The 15,436-nt window shown below is 43.9% G+C and overlaps 1 protein-coding gene across 1 annotated transcript in view; it reads right to left on the minus strand.

The window, feature by feature from the left end:
• nuf2 (UF2 component of NDC80 kinetochore complex) overlaps positions 1 to 15,436 on the minus strand; it is an 80,108-nt gene that overhangs the window by 47,225 nt on the left and 17,447 nt on the right. The window contains exons 2-4 of the mRNA XM_073063527.1: positions 13,053 to 13,180; positions 12,391 to 12,469; positions 11,744 to 11,819 (exon numbers count right to left, since the gene is read on the minus strand). Of these exons, the coding sequence (XP_072919628.1) occupies positions 11,744 to 11,819; positions 12,391 to 12,469; positions 13,053 to 13,180 (283 nt within the window). The remainder of the gene's footprint in view (positions 1 to 11,743; positions 11,820 to 12,390; positions 12,470 to 13,052; positions 13,181 to 15,436) is intronic.

Raw genomic sequence — 15,436 nt, forward strand, 5'->3', positions numbered from 1 at the left:
GTTAAATCCTGATATAGAACAGTACCGCAGAGGGGTCTTGTGCTGAACCAAAAAAAAAGCTCATGATAACTAAATGCTTCTGCCTCAAATACCTCTATCTTATATGCCTCCACCACACCTAACAGCACATTTCCAGGCACCTATGCTCAGAGAAAAAAACAACTTGCCCCACACACCTCCTTTGAACTTTACTGTCTCTATGCCAATGCCCTGAAGTATTAGACATTTTGATCATGGGACAAGATATAGTGGCTGTCTATATCTATGGTTCTCATTATTTTTATAAATTTCCATTAGGTCTCCCCTCTGCCACTCCACAGAAAACAACGATATTTTGTTCAATTTCATTTAATACAATGTCTTCCAATCCACAGCAACACAGAAAATGCTGCAGGAACTCAGCAGGACAGGCAGCAGCTATGGAGGGGAATAAACAGTTGATGCTTAGGGGCAAGACTGGAAAAAATGGTGAGGGGGAAGGAGTACAAACTGGCAGGTGAAGTCAGGGGAGGGGGAAGGTGGACGGATGGGGGAGATGGTGTGTAGTGAAAAAGCAGGGAGTTAATAGGTGAAAGAACTGAATGAAAAAATCTAACAGGAGAGGAGAGGGGAATGTGAAAGGAAAGAAGGGGCACCCAGAGAGGGGTGATGGCAGATGAGAAGGGGAATGGGAAAAGAGAAGGGGAAGGCAGAGAAATTACCAGACGTTAGAGAAATCGATGGTCGTGCCGTCAGACTGAAGGCTACCCAGATGGAATACGAGGTGTACCAGTCAACATCCTGGTAAACTTCTGAATCCTCTCAAAAGCTGCCATATACTTCTTATAACAGGGCAACTAGAAGTACATACAATGCTCCAGGTGCAGCCTAAACAGAATTTCCCAACTCTTGAAATCAATGCTAATAAAGGCAAACATACATATTCCTTTTTTTTAAAAAAAGGCTACCTTAACAACCGGTGTCAAAATGGTTGCTGTGACGTGTTTAGTGTGGTAGTGTAGTGGGTGGTACTCGTTAGTCACTTTCAGTTTCCAACGCTGGCTAGCAGTCTTGCGAAAAGGAGAGCTGAATATGCAAGTCTCTCCCTGCCAGTACATAGCCTCTCCAACAGCAAGTCTCATGTAGTGCCTCCTCGCTGGCAGCACAAGGAAACTGAACTCCTTTTGGACTCAGGCTGAACTATACAGGACAGGGAGGAGGTCTGGCCCCTGCACACATAGCACGCAGTCCCACCAGTGTTGGGTATGCTCGGTGCTCGTGAACCAGCTATGGTTCACGATAGCCCCAGCTATGGTTAAATAGCCCCACTGCCTTGTGGGCAGCCTCGGGAGAAGTGAAGGCTTCGGGAGTATGCCCAGACAGCAAATCCAGAGTGGAGCCCCTAAGGAGGTTGTACTTCATTGAACATTCTTCCGGCAGCTCCAGCATCCAAGCTGGTATCAAAAGTATTGCTTCATAAGCTTTCCTTTGGACTACACTGGCGATGCTGGTGGGGGGGGGGGGGGGGGGGGGGGATCTTGACGACTGGGTATCTCAGGATCTCTATACCTTCTGCCCAGACTTGCGACGATGATCATTATCACCTATTGTCCTTTGAAACAGGTGGATGCAAAACCATCAACTTGTGTGGCCATCTGCAGAGAAGGATCTACTGACGGGCCACAAGGTATCTATATATATATATATCAATACTGTTAAGAGTTCTGCCATTAACTGTGTACTTTCCCTTTACTCTCCTAAAGTGCAACATCTCCCACCTCCCCATATTAAACTTCATTTTCCATTTCTCTGTCTGTAAATACAACCAATTTGTATTGCACAGTATCTTTTGGCAACCTTCTACAATATACACAACATCACCATCCTTTGTGTAATCTGCAAACTTACTAAACTAATCATATGTTTCCACCCAAGTCATTACAAATACAGTGGATTCAGGTTAATTATGCCAATCAGTTAATTGGGACAGCTGCTTATTTGGAACAACTCAAAGAACAAAAACTAATCGAGAAAATAGCCATGATTCTCGATTTGGGACACTATGCAGTTTAATTGTGCCAGGAGACTGTTGTTGAACTGTTTCTATCTAGCATTAGACACTTGCACTTGTGTACTTTTTAGATACTGAAGCATGCTTAGAGCAAACAGTTTTTTTAAAAATAGCATTAGTTGCGTGCACTGGTGTTCAAAAAATCAATGATTTTTGTCATTGATAGTTGGTGAGAAAAAAGCAGCAAGACAATTCAGAACTGTTTTGAACTATGAAGGATTAAGGTGTTGACAATCACCTTGAATGTTACAATGAAAATGAAGACTCGGAGAATGCAATTATTGACAGCATACTATAAAGGCAGTCCATTATATGCACTAGATGTCTGTGCTGAATTTTTTCATTTACAATCAAAAGAACGTGGCATCTTCCGTCAATAACTGTTAAGAACTAATAGTTTTATAGCACTGTAATAGGATTGATAGTGTTTTGCATTTCCCGATATGTCCCTAATAACCAGAAACCATTGTATCACAAACATCATAGATCTCAGTACAGATTCCTGTTAAACACCACTAGTCATGGACTTCCAGCTAGAACAAGTCCTATCAACCACCATCCTGTCTTTTGTGGACAAGCAAATTCTGAATCCAAAGGGCCAAGTCACTGGGGATCCAATACATCGTAATCTTCTGAATGACCTTGTCATGACGGTCCTTGTCAAATGCCCTACTAAAATCCATCAACAGCCCTACCTTCATCAATCACATTTGGGCATCACAAAATGCCCAAGAATATAATCATGTTACACACTGATCTCACTGTCCACCATGTCCTTCAATCAAGTGGGTACAGTACTCATTTTGGACCTTGCCCACATTCTCTGCCTTCAAGCACATGAACACTCCTTTATTTTCGAGTGCTCCAACCCTCTCCTTAGGTATCCAACCTGATGTACATTTAGAATGCCTTGGGATTCTCTTTAATCCTACTTGCCAAGAACTTTGTAAGGATCCCAATTTCTTTCCCGAGTACTTTTCTGGATTCTTTATATTCTTCAAATTTGGCCTTTTAAAATGCAATTAGTTCAAGCTTACCAACAAATCATTGGATACACTAATTTTAAAAGGTAACTAGTTTTCAGAATAGATTGGTAGCATGGATTTGTGTGAATGTACTGTAGTAAGAAACTTTTTTATTCTGATGAACTACTGTTAGGATCCAAGAAATGAGAATTAAGACTAGTATGAAGTTAAAACTGAGCAAAGGTGTTATACACAATTTGATAATCAACAACTGTATGTGCCAGTTATTACTACAAAATAAGTTGATCAAAGAAAATTTTAATAGACACGTGCACTTGTGTACCTGTTAGATACTGAAGCAAGCTTAGAGCGAACAGTTCTAGAAAGTGATTCATGTTGTGATTTTGCATAACATAAAACTACATCTTCTACGCACGTGTCAAGAAGCGCAAGTTGAAAGAGAACGATAAACTTTTCTGTTTATTCATTTTACATTTTTCCACATGAATAAAATTCGGTCTCGCAGAATTTATACATCAAAGTTGTGGGCAGTGATTTGTGAATTTTGTAAGAGCAAATTTCTGTACCAAATGGCCGCAATGCAGTAACTATGCCTGTAACTTAAAGTATGCAATTTTAAAAGCATTTAGCACAAAACATTAAATAGTATAAAACTAAAGCCGATTAAAGAGAGATGATCAGAACACAAAAACAAACTGATAACAGTAAGTTTTAAATATATCAGAGGTCAGCACAAAAACAGTCCCTTCAGCTCAGCACAGGCATGCTGACCTTTCTTTCTCCCCATCTACACTAATCCATTGCCATACATTAGACCATATTCTTCTTTGAACTGTCTAAGTATTTGTCTAAATGCTTCTCAGATGTAGTAATTGTATTTGATTCCACCACCTACAGTACTTTAGTAGCAAGTCAGAGATATCAAACTTTGTCTGTGGGGGAAAAAAAAAGTTACGTCTCAGAAACTCTACAAAGCTCTTTCCTCTTACTTTAAACATTTGCCCTCTTGTTTTTGATACTCCAGACATGGGAAAGATATTTTACAATTTTTTTTTCCCCAATGAAATGTTAAAATAAAGTCCCATCTACTTTTTCAGGTAAATGTGAAGCAGAACTAATTCAAAGAAGAGCTGAGAAGTTACTGGGGGTCATAAGCAAGCTGTTTATTAAAGGCAGTAATTTGCGATCTGGGTTCACTGTAAAAGGTGGTCCAATTGAATTTATCAGCAACCCACAAAGGAAATGGATTCTTTCTTGAACAGACAAAATCAGTCTGGGTGAGGTGGACATGAGTTGGAGCTCTCCGTGAGCTGATGCTGGCTTTAGTTTGCCAAATGGATCCGCCTCTGTTCTCTGAACAAGGCTTAATAAAAAAAAAACTGTAAACTTAAAAATCAATCACAAAATTAGTTTGTCTTTGCTACAAGAGTGATTGTATCCAGCTTCAAAGAGCAGTTTGGCCCATGTCTCCTTGTACCAGTGAGATTTGTACTGAAAAGGTTATATGAAATGCTACTTGGCAAGATCCTTACATCACATGGAACTGAAACTCTTGCAGCATCCAATTAATTCGGTTCAAGTTGATCACTGTATCCCTCCGGTAATTCGCTTATTTAAATATTTTGCTGTGCAAGTTCCCTCACTATACGAGTGGAAATTCATTGTAAAATTCATTCCATTACACGAGATCTCAATGGAAGGATGGAAAATATTTCCATTAAATAAAAGAAAAACTGTCACTTCAGTTGGCTCCATTTTTTAAAGATCTGCAATTGCCAGGCATTGCCACCTAAAAGAACGGTTCTCAAAGTTAGCCTGAGAAGGGGCCTTGTTGGAGTAACTTCCCTCCATACACCTAGAAGGCCCTTGGGCCCACAAAGTTGTGCCGACCATGTAACCTATTCTAGGGACTGCCTAGAACTACCTTACTGCATAGCCCTCTATATTTCTAGGCTCCGTGTACCTATCCACGAGTCTCTTAAAAGACCCTATTGTATCTGCCTCCACCACTGTCACCAGCAGTGCATTCCAAGCACCCTCCACTCTTGTGAAAAACTTACCCCTGACATCCCCTCTGTACTACGTCCAAACACCTTAAAACTATGTCCCCTCATGATAGCCATTTCAGCCCCAGGAAACAGCCTCTGGCTATTCACACGATCAATGCCCCTCATCATCTTATACACCTCTACCAGGTTACCTCTCATCCTCCATCACTCCAAGGAGAAAAGGCCAAGTTCACTCAAACTATTCTCATAAGGCACACTCTCCAATCCAGGCAACATCCCTGTAAATCTGCTCTACACTCTTTCTATAGTATCCATAGCCTTCCTGAGGTGAGATGAACTCAGTACCCCAAGTGCGGTCTGACCAAGGTCTTGTATAGCTGTAACATTACCCCACAACTCTTGAACTCGATCCCACAGTTGATCAGTGCCAACACACCATATGCCTTCTTAACACTGTCAATCTGCACAGCAGCTTTGAGTGTACCATGGACACAGACCGCAAGACCTCTCAGATCCTCCACACTGCCAAGAGTCTTACCATTAATATTATATTCTGTCTTCAAATTTTACCTACCAAAATGAACCATTTCTTACTTATCTGGGTTGAAGTCCATCTGCCACTTCTCAGCCTAGTTCTGCATCCTATCAATATCCCACTGTAACCTCTGACAACCCTCCAGACTATCCACAACACCCCCAACCTTTGTGTCGTCAACAAAATTACAACCCACCCTTCTACTTCCTCATCCAGGTCATTTATAAAAATCACAAAGGTGGGGTCCCAGGACAGATCCCTGAGAAACATCACTAGTCACCAACCACCATGCAGAATACAAACCATCTATAATACCCTTTGCCGTCTGTGGGCAAGCCAATTCTGGATCTACAAAGCAAGGTCTCCTTGGCTCCCATGCCTCTTTACTTTCTGAAGGCGCCTTGCATGGGGAGCTTTATCAAGTGCCTTACTGAAATCCATATACAGTACATCCACTGCTCTACCCTCAATGTGTTTTGTTACAACCTCAAAGAAGTCAATGAGGCTCATAAGGCATGACCTCCACTTGACAAAGCCATGCTGACTATCCCTAATCAGATTATGTCTCTCCAACTGCTCATAAATCCTGCCTCTCAGAATCTTCTCCAACAACTTGCCCACTACTGAAGCAAGATTCACTGGTCTATAATTTCCTGGGTTATCTCCACTCCCTTTCTTGAACAAGGGAACAATATTTACAATCTTCCAGTCTTCCAGTATTTCTCCCATCCCTATTGATGAAGCAAAAATCATCGCCAGAGGCTCAGCAATCTCCTCCCTCGCTTCCCACAGTAGCCTGAGGTCTATCTTGTCCAGTCCCAGTGACTTAACTAACTTAATGCTTTTCAAAACCTCCTGCATATCCCTCTTTCTTAATGTCTATATGCTCAAACCTTTCACTCCACTCTAAGCCATCCCCACAATTGCCAAGGTCCTTTTCCCTGGTGAATTCAGAAGCAATTAGTATTAGGTTAGGATTAATCACCAGAGTTATAGAGCTATAGTCTAAAGGAATGGAATAAAATATTTCCCACTGAGTAAGGAATATTTTATTTAAGCATCTTATAAAAATTGGACACTAGCCTTAGTGGGGCAGGGCATGTCTTGATTGAGTTTTTTGTTTGAGGAGGTAACGAAAGTGGTTGAAGATAGAGCAGAGGACATTTAGAAGAACTTCAATATATGATTGCAACAAGCTGCTAATCAACATATTAGAGGCAAAAATATTATAGTGTGGCGACCCACTTCCCAGAACACTCGAACCGACTCACAAAGTGGCGCGTGCCGGCATTGAGGGCAGTCCCAAAAAGGGCGCCAGGCTTTCTTCACCAGCAAGGGGAAAAGCCCACGCGTGGGACGGGACTGTGAATATGTGCCCCCTACAGCATTCCCGCCCGGGGAGGGCGGGATCAGGAAGGCTTTAAAGCGAGGCCGCGAAGTTTGAATAAATCTCTTTTTTGCAACTGCAAACTTACCCAACTGCGTGTCATTGTTTCAGCGATGTGTGTAGCACACCGCTACAACTGGTGACCCTGACGGCCCAAACGATATTTGGACCGGAGATGAACGATGCCACATCTGTTCATGCAGTTTCATTAAAACTGCTAAGCTTCTGGACACTGCAACCTCAGCTATGGTTCCAGCAAGCAGAAGCTCAATTCCACATTCGGCAGATAACCTCGGGTGCCACATGTTACTACTACGTGGTGAGCACCCTCGACCAGGAGACAGCCGCCCAGGTTGAGGAGTACATACAGTTGCCCTCGGAGGACAGCAAATACACAGAATTCAAAGCCTTGCTCATACGGACTCTCACGGCACGAGCGAGCTGCCTGCTTACTGCACCTGGATGGTTTGGAAGACAGGCCGCCATCAGCGTTGATGAACGAGATGCTGGCCCTGGCTATCGGACACAAACCCTGCCTCATGTTTGAGCAGGCGTTCCTGGAGCAGCTGCCCGAGAACATACGCCTGCTGCTGTCCGACACGGATTTCAGCGACCCCCAGAAGGTGGCAACCCGGGCAGACGTGCTGTGGAAAGCCAGAAGGAGAGTGGGGCGTCCATCGCACAGATCACCAAGCCACGCTCCCAGCAGCAGACCAGACCAGGCCCAGCAGCAGAGCCCACTAACCCCAGAGGGAGGGGTGAGGAGACCAACGAACAATGGTGCTTCTACCACCAGCGGTGGGGCACAGAAGCCCGCCCTGCAAGTTCCCGGGAAACACCAGGGCCAGCCGCCGCTGATGGCTACGGCGGCTGGCCATCCGGATAGCCTCCTGTACGTCTGGGACAAGCAGTCAGGACGCTGCTTTTTGGTCGACACAGGAGCTGAGATCAGGGTCTTACCTCCGACAAGTATCGACACCCACAACAGAGCACCGGGTCCCACCCTGAGGGCCGCGAACGGCAGCACAGTAAGGACCTACAGCACTCGTACGGTGTGGCTACAGTTCGGCTCCAGTCGGTTCACATGGGACTTCACACTGGCCGCCGTAGCCCAACCGCTCCTGGGAGCGGATTTTTTGCGAGCTCACAGCCTACTGGTCAACCTGAAAGGGAGGAGACTGGTCCACGCCGAGACCTTTCAAACATTCTCCCTGGGTGAAGCCCAGTTGCCGGCCCCACACCTAGACTCCATCACGCTGTCCGACAATGACTACACCAGAGTCCTGGCGGATTTCCCATCGGTTCTGGCACCGCAGTTCACGGCAGCCATGCCCAGACACGGAGTACAGCACCACATCCCAACCCAGGGACATCCCCTCCGCGCCCGTGCTCGAAGGCTTCCCCCGGACAAGCTCCGACTGGCGAAGGAGGAGTTCAAGAGGATGGAGGAATTGGGGATCATACGCGGTCCGACAGCCCATGGGCCTCCCCCCTGCACATGGTACCCAAAGCAACAGGGGGCTGGAGACCATGCGGTGACTACCGCAGGCTGAATGAGGCTACAACACCGGACGGCTACCCTGTGCTGCACATTCAGGACTTTGCAGCAAACTTGCACGGCGCACGGATCTTCTCCAAGGCAGACCTCGTCCGGGGGATACCATTAAATCCGATGCATCTGGACGACGTCCCCAAAACTGCACTCATCACCCCGTTTGGCCTTTTCGAGTTCCTCCGCATACCGTTCGGCCTGAAGAATGCCGCACAGACGTTCCAGCGGTTAATGGACGCAGTGGGACGCGACCTGGACTTCACTTTCATCTATTTGGACGACATCCTTATAGCCAGCAGTAGTCGTCAGGAGCAACATTCCCACCTCCGTCAACTCTACACCCGACTGAGTGAATACGGCCCGACAATCAACCCGGACAAATGCCAGTTCGGGCTCGACACCATCTACTTCCTGGGCCACAGGATTACTAAAGACAGGGCAACCCCTCTGCCCGCCAAGGTAGACGCGGTCTGCCACTTCCCCCGACCCAACACAATCAAAGGCCTGCAGGAATTCATGGGTATGGTGAATTTCTACCACCGCTTTCTCCCCTCAGCAGCCCGAATCATGCGCCCCCTGTTCGCCCTGATGTCGGGTACGGGCAAGGACATTACCTGGGATGAGGAGTCCGCCGCCGCTTTCGTTTAAAACCAAAGAAGCCTTGGCAAACGCCACGATGTTAGTGCACCCCAGAACGGACGTCCCTACCGCCCTCACAGTGGATGCATCCAACACGGCAGTCGGTGGAGTGCTGGAACAGCTCATCGAGGGTCATTGCAACCCCTGGCGTTTTTCAGCAAACACCTATGACCACCCGACCTCAAATACAGCGCTTTCAACCGGGAACTGTTGGCGCTATACCTGGCAATCCGGCATTTTGGGTACTTCTTAGAAGGTAGGACCTTCACCGCGTTCACGGACCACAAACCGCTTACCTTTGCATTCACGAAAGCGTCTGACCCCTGGTCGTCCCACCAGCAGCGACATCTGTCCTACATCTCCGAATACACAACAGATGTCCGGCATGTCTCAGGAAAGGACGATGTTGTGGCGGACGCCCTCTCCCGCCCTAACATCCTAGACCTGTCCCAAGGGGTAGACTATGAAGCGCTGGTGGAGGTGCAGCAGGCAGACGAGGAGATCCCTAGTTACAGAACTGCAGTCTCTGGTTTGCAGCTCCAGGACCTCCCCGCAGGCCCAGGTGAGAGGACCCTACTCTGTGACGTAACCACTGGCCAACCCCGCCCCATTGTCCCAGCAGCACGTTTTCAACTCTATTCACAACTTAGCGCACCCCTCCATCAGGTCAACCGTCCGGATGGTAGCCAACAGGTTCGTTTGGCACGGACTCTGCAAGCAGGTTAGTGAATGGGCCAAAACGTGCATGCACTGCCAAACAGCCAAGGTGCAGCAGCACACCAAAGCCCTATCGCAGCTGTTCCACCCCACCCGCTGGTGTTTCAACCACATTCATGTGGATATCGTGGGCCCCCTGCCAGTGTCACGCGGCACCTCCTGACTATCGTAGACCGGTTCACAAGATGGCCAGAGGCAGTCCCGCTCACTGACACCACCTCCGAATCCTGCGCCCGAGCACTGATTGCAACCTGGGTATCTCGTTTTGGTGTACCGGCCCACATTACCTCCGACAGAGGCGCCCAGTTCACCTCCAACCTGTGGTCAGCTATGGTCAGCCTTTTGGGGACACAGCTGCACCACACAACTGCCTACCACCCACAGTCGAATGGACTAGTGGAGCATTTCCACCGTCACCTGAAGTCAGCTCTCATGGCCCGCCTCAAAGGGCCTAACTGGGTGGACAAGCTTCCCTGGGTCCTGCTCGGATCCGCACAGCGCCCAAAGAGGATCTGCACACCTCGTCGGCCAAGTTGGTGTACGGCACACCCCTGGTCGTCCAGGAGAGTTCATACCAGCCCCAAGGGGGCAAGAGGAAGAACCCGCAGCAGTCCTGGACAGACTATGTGAGAGGCTCGGTAACCTGGCCCCCATACCCACTTCACAGCATGGGCAGAACCCGACCTGCGTACCCAAGTTTGTTTTTGTATGACAGGGCGGACACCGCTACAATGGCCCTATGAGGGGCCGTTTAAGGTGATCAGAAACAACAGGTCCACATTCGTGCTGGACATTGGGGGAAAGAGGAGGCTTTCACAGTGGACCGACTCAAACCGGCCCACGTGGACTTGGCGCAGCCGGTCGAGATTCAGGCACCGCGGTGCAGAGGCTGACCTCCCAAACAGAGACCGACCCAGACTGAGGACATTGGGGGGGGGGGGGGGGGTTATGTGGCGACCCAATTCCCAGCACACTCGAACCAGCTCACAAAGTGGCTCGTGCCGGCATTGAGGGCAGTCCCAAAAAGGGCGCCAGGCTTTCTTCACCAGCAAGGGGAAAAGCCCACGCGTGGGACGAGACTGTGAATATGTGCCCCCTACAGCATTCCCGCCCGGGGAGGGCGGGAACAGGAAGGCTTTAAAGCGAGGCCGCGAAGTTTGAATAAATCTCTTTTTTGCAACTGCAACTCACTGACTGCGTGTCGTTATTTCAGCGCTGTGTGTAGCACACCGCTACAATAGGCTATTAAATCCACTAAATGTCCAAGAACAGAGATGGAATATCATGGAGCACAAATCATGGCATCTTAGCGGTTAACACACCACTATTACAGCTCAGGGTGTTTCAGAGTTCAAAGTTCAATACCAGTGCCATTCTGTAAGGAGTCTCTGTACGTTCTCCTCGTGAAATGCATGGATTTTAACCAGCTGCTTCAGTTTCCTCCCACAGTCCAAAGATGTACTAGGTAAGTTAATTGTCATCGTAAATTGTCCCATGATTAGGTTGGGGTTAATCAGGCATGGGGGAGGTTGCTGGAGTGGTGTAGCTTGAAGGGCCTACTCTACACTTCAATGGGCTAAATAAGTGTTTAAAATTCTGACATGATCATTGTTCTCATTGGAATGTTCTGATAAGATTTCCAGAATTAGACTATTAAAATAGGATCTAAAAAGTGACTTTGTGAAGTTAAAAGTCAGGGTTTAATTAAATATTGCATGTTCATTGTGCTTCTCAGATCACAGAGTCTCAAACCCAAGATCAGAAAGAAAACATGTTGCCAAACCAAAGATTTAAAAGAGACAATCTCAACAACTTAGATTCTCACACACCCAAGATATTTTATTCCGCTAGACCACTTTGATACTTACATGCAAATATACAGATTCAATATTGGGACACAATTTTCAAGAAGTTGGGGATACGGTATGTTTTCATCACAGTCATCTTGAGAAAAAAGCAAAATGATCAATTTACATTTCTTATATCCCATTTGAATAATACACTTGAGACGTTAGCTGGGAGAAGATTACATAGAACTAAAGTAGTTCAAATATTATAGTCAAAAAACACATTGTCCATTATCAAGAATTCACAAAATATCATACAGCAAAATAATATTTCTTAAAACTGTCTACATCACTCCACAAGACTCATTGTTACCTCTAAAATTTAAAATAGTCATGCTGCTGGAATAATAACAGAAGTTAACAGATGCAAGAAATTGGGAAAAATAATTTTCTGAATTAATATATTAGTCCATTAAATCCAATATAAAAATCAAGAGAATTAATAATACCAAACTATCTTTGGATAAAGAAATATAAATGTACATTTAAGTGGGAATTATATTTAATACATTGATTATAATATTTTTAATAATTGTATTGACATTCTAAACATGGGCCTATTTTTGTAGTTACCCCAAGACAAAGCAAGCCACCATAAATGGCCAATATATAGATAGGGTAAAGAATATAAAAAACACACTACATTCATTATTCTTTTCAAATTTTACTAACCATGCAGAAGCAGTCTGGTCTTGCATCAAAGATATACTGCAAGTTTCTCACATACAAGCGCTGCACAACTTCTGGCTATTGAAACATAAGAAAATGAAAGACCCATTCAAATTACATTGCATCCAAGTTTGAATATTGACAACTTCAAATAAGAATATTATTAGCTGACTCCCCTCCCCCCAAGTTTTGTAAATAAATACTCGAGACATATGTAAATGTAAATTATTAATCAATCTATGAAAGGTGGTTTTGCAGAATGCAGTCGAACTTTCAATTCCAAAATCTTAGTTCAATTAATACACCCAATTCATTTTTCGCAACCAAGGAACTCCCTTTGAAACAGCTAGATATCTAGCTTACTGAAAATAATAAATAAAACATTACAAGTATTATAAGGATGCACTTATGCCTTAAGAAACAAAGTACTTTCAAAAACAGACATTTATTCACAACCGTCAATGGTATAATATACTAAAAGTGACACAGAAAAGAATTAGTGTAGGCTTTGATTTTATGGACACGTACATTTACCTGGAAAGGATTAACTTAATTAAAACAACATACACACACATTCATTACATTGTTAATACTCTTATATATCCATGCATTCTTAGCTTTTGCAGACTTGAATGGTTTACAAAAATTGTCAACTGCTTACCTTTGTTATGTCAGCTTTTGTAAAGTTGTTAGCTTCTGATCCATTTAAAATTTGCTTGCGACAATAACTCACAATAAAATCCAATTTGTAAATAGGAAAAGGAACTCTGCTTTCCCCTTCCATTTGAGCTATGAAGGAAACAACTACATGTTAGAATTCAGGTTAACATTGTTTAATATTTCACCACTGGTAATGGCATTAGAAGAGGTCACCATTATTCATGGCAATAGTTGTCAATGTTTAAGACATACATTTAATATTGCATTTTTGTTTTTAAAAAGACATACAAATAAATTCAGAGACAAATTCATGAAACACTAAACACCGTTATCTTAGAGCAGAACATGAAGGGGGCTTACAAATTATATATTGCCTATTTGATAGAAACGTATGGGGCTTTTCATCATAAAATTTATAAAAGGTTCAAACATTTCAGAGGAGATGAAACCTTGTATACTGAGGATATATAGTGGATTTCAAATAATTAGGCATATGTTTATTTGGGACAACTCTTAAAAAAAATCAGTCAGGTTTATTATCACCGGCATGTGCCGTGAAATTTATTAACTTAGCAGCAGCAGTTCAGTGCAATACATAATCTAGCAGAGAAAAAATAATAAATAAAACATAATAAACAAGTAAATTACGTATATCGAATAGAATTTTTTTTTAAATGTGCAAAAACAGAAATACTGTATATTAAAAAAGTGAAGTCGTGTCCAAAGCTTCAAAGTCCATTTAGGAATTGGATGGCAGAGGGAAAGAACAAGAACACATTGAGACAATAGCCAGGATTCCCTTTATTTGGGACACTATGCCACTTAATTGGGACAGCAGACTGTGGCCAAACAGTTTCTAATCAGCATCAGTTGCATGCATGTCATGTGGCTGTTGGACAATACACCATGCTTAGTGTGAAGTTTTTAAAATAGCGTCACATCCGTGTGTTTGTGTTTAAAAAAAATAAGCAAGTGATTTTTGTCACTGATAGTTGGTGAGAAATAAGCAGCAAGACAATTCAGAACTGTTTTGCTCACTGCAGTTTCAAACATTCAGGCTTGGAGATGCCAGAATCAGCCAGGAGTGAAAATGAAACAATTTCACTATTTCAAAGAAACTATGAAAAATGTAAAAACATCAACAATCATCTTGAATGTTACAATGAAAATGAAGATTTGAAGGCAGTCCATTGTCTGCACCGGGTATCTGCAATGATTTTATTCATTTACAATCAAAAGAACATAACAGTGTAAATTGGATTAATTCCTCTATCAGGAACCCTGCAGTTTTATAGTGCTGTAGTAGTTTTGCTGGTGTCCTAATTTGTTCTGTATTTCACTTAAATACATAATTTGTTACTCAGTTAAACAATAGCTTGTCTTATTATACCTTTTTAACCATTTCCATGAAACTTTGCTAATGGGGCAGCCGCTTAATTGGGCCAAAATGTACTGAAACCGATGTGTAATTAGCCAGAATCCACTGTACTAATTTTTTTTCTTAAAAAGCAGCAAAATTGAGTGCTGATACCTGAGATATACAAAACATAAAGCAAACCCATAGTGAAAGCTAATTTATTTTGTTTATCCAATCATCATAGATTACAATCTTCTTTCTTTGTTCTTCTACCCTAATGGCACATTGGATCAAACAGTGCATTTCCTTCTGCACATCTTCTACAAGTGGGGTTCACTTTACAGGACTTGGGACTTAGAACGAGAGAAAAGGCGAGTCTCATGATTTGAGTTTCAATTCACATGTCACTAAGCTAATTGCAAGTTAATAAGTGATCTGATAATTAGCCACAGCCAATAAAGAGGTTGAAAGAAGTGGAATGACCACTGTGACAATGAGCTGAGTGGAGGTTCTTTGGTATGAGGAAATTGAGTAAGTGGGTCAAGTGCTGTAAGTCGGAGCTGGAACTTTAAAAGGGCAGAACTCATTGACTGGTGGGCCCTTTAACAAATAGAAGGCAAGGTTAAATGGAGTGGCCTTGTGGAGCAGAAATTATGAGATTGGGAGTTGAAGCCTTAGTGAAGGGGCACAATTAAGAATGAGTAAGGTTTTTATCTTTGCTGTTCATCCTTAGTATTTCATTCAATGTAGGCATCATCATCATCATGTGCCATGCTCTGCCAGAGCCTCGGTGACCAATTTCTTCCACTGCAATCTGTCAGCAGTCAAACTTCTTGCATCTCTGGTGGTGAAGCTGGTCCACTTCTTGATGTTGTCGATCCAGGTTGTCCTCTGTCTGCCTCGGGAATGGCTTCATTCTACTCTGCCTTCAAGCACAGTGTGTTCCAGTGTGTCATCAGTTCCTGAGATGTGTCCAAAATGGTGAAGTTTCCTTTGGATAATGGTTTCCAGAAGTATTGGTTTCATGC

Source organism: Hemitrygon akajei, chromosome 12 (assembly GCF_048418815.1).
Source record: "Hemitrygon akajei chromosome 12, sHemAka1.3, whole genome shotgun sequence".
Lineage (NCBI taxonomy): Eukaryota > Metazoa > Chordata > Chondrichthyes > Myliobatiformes > Dasyatidae > Hemitrygon > Hemitrygon akajei.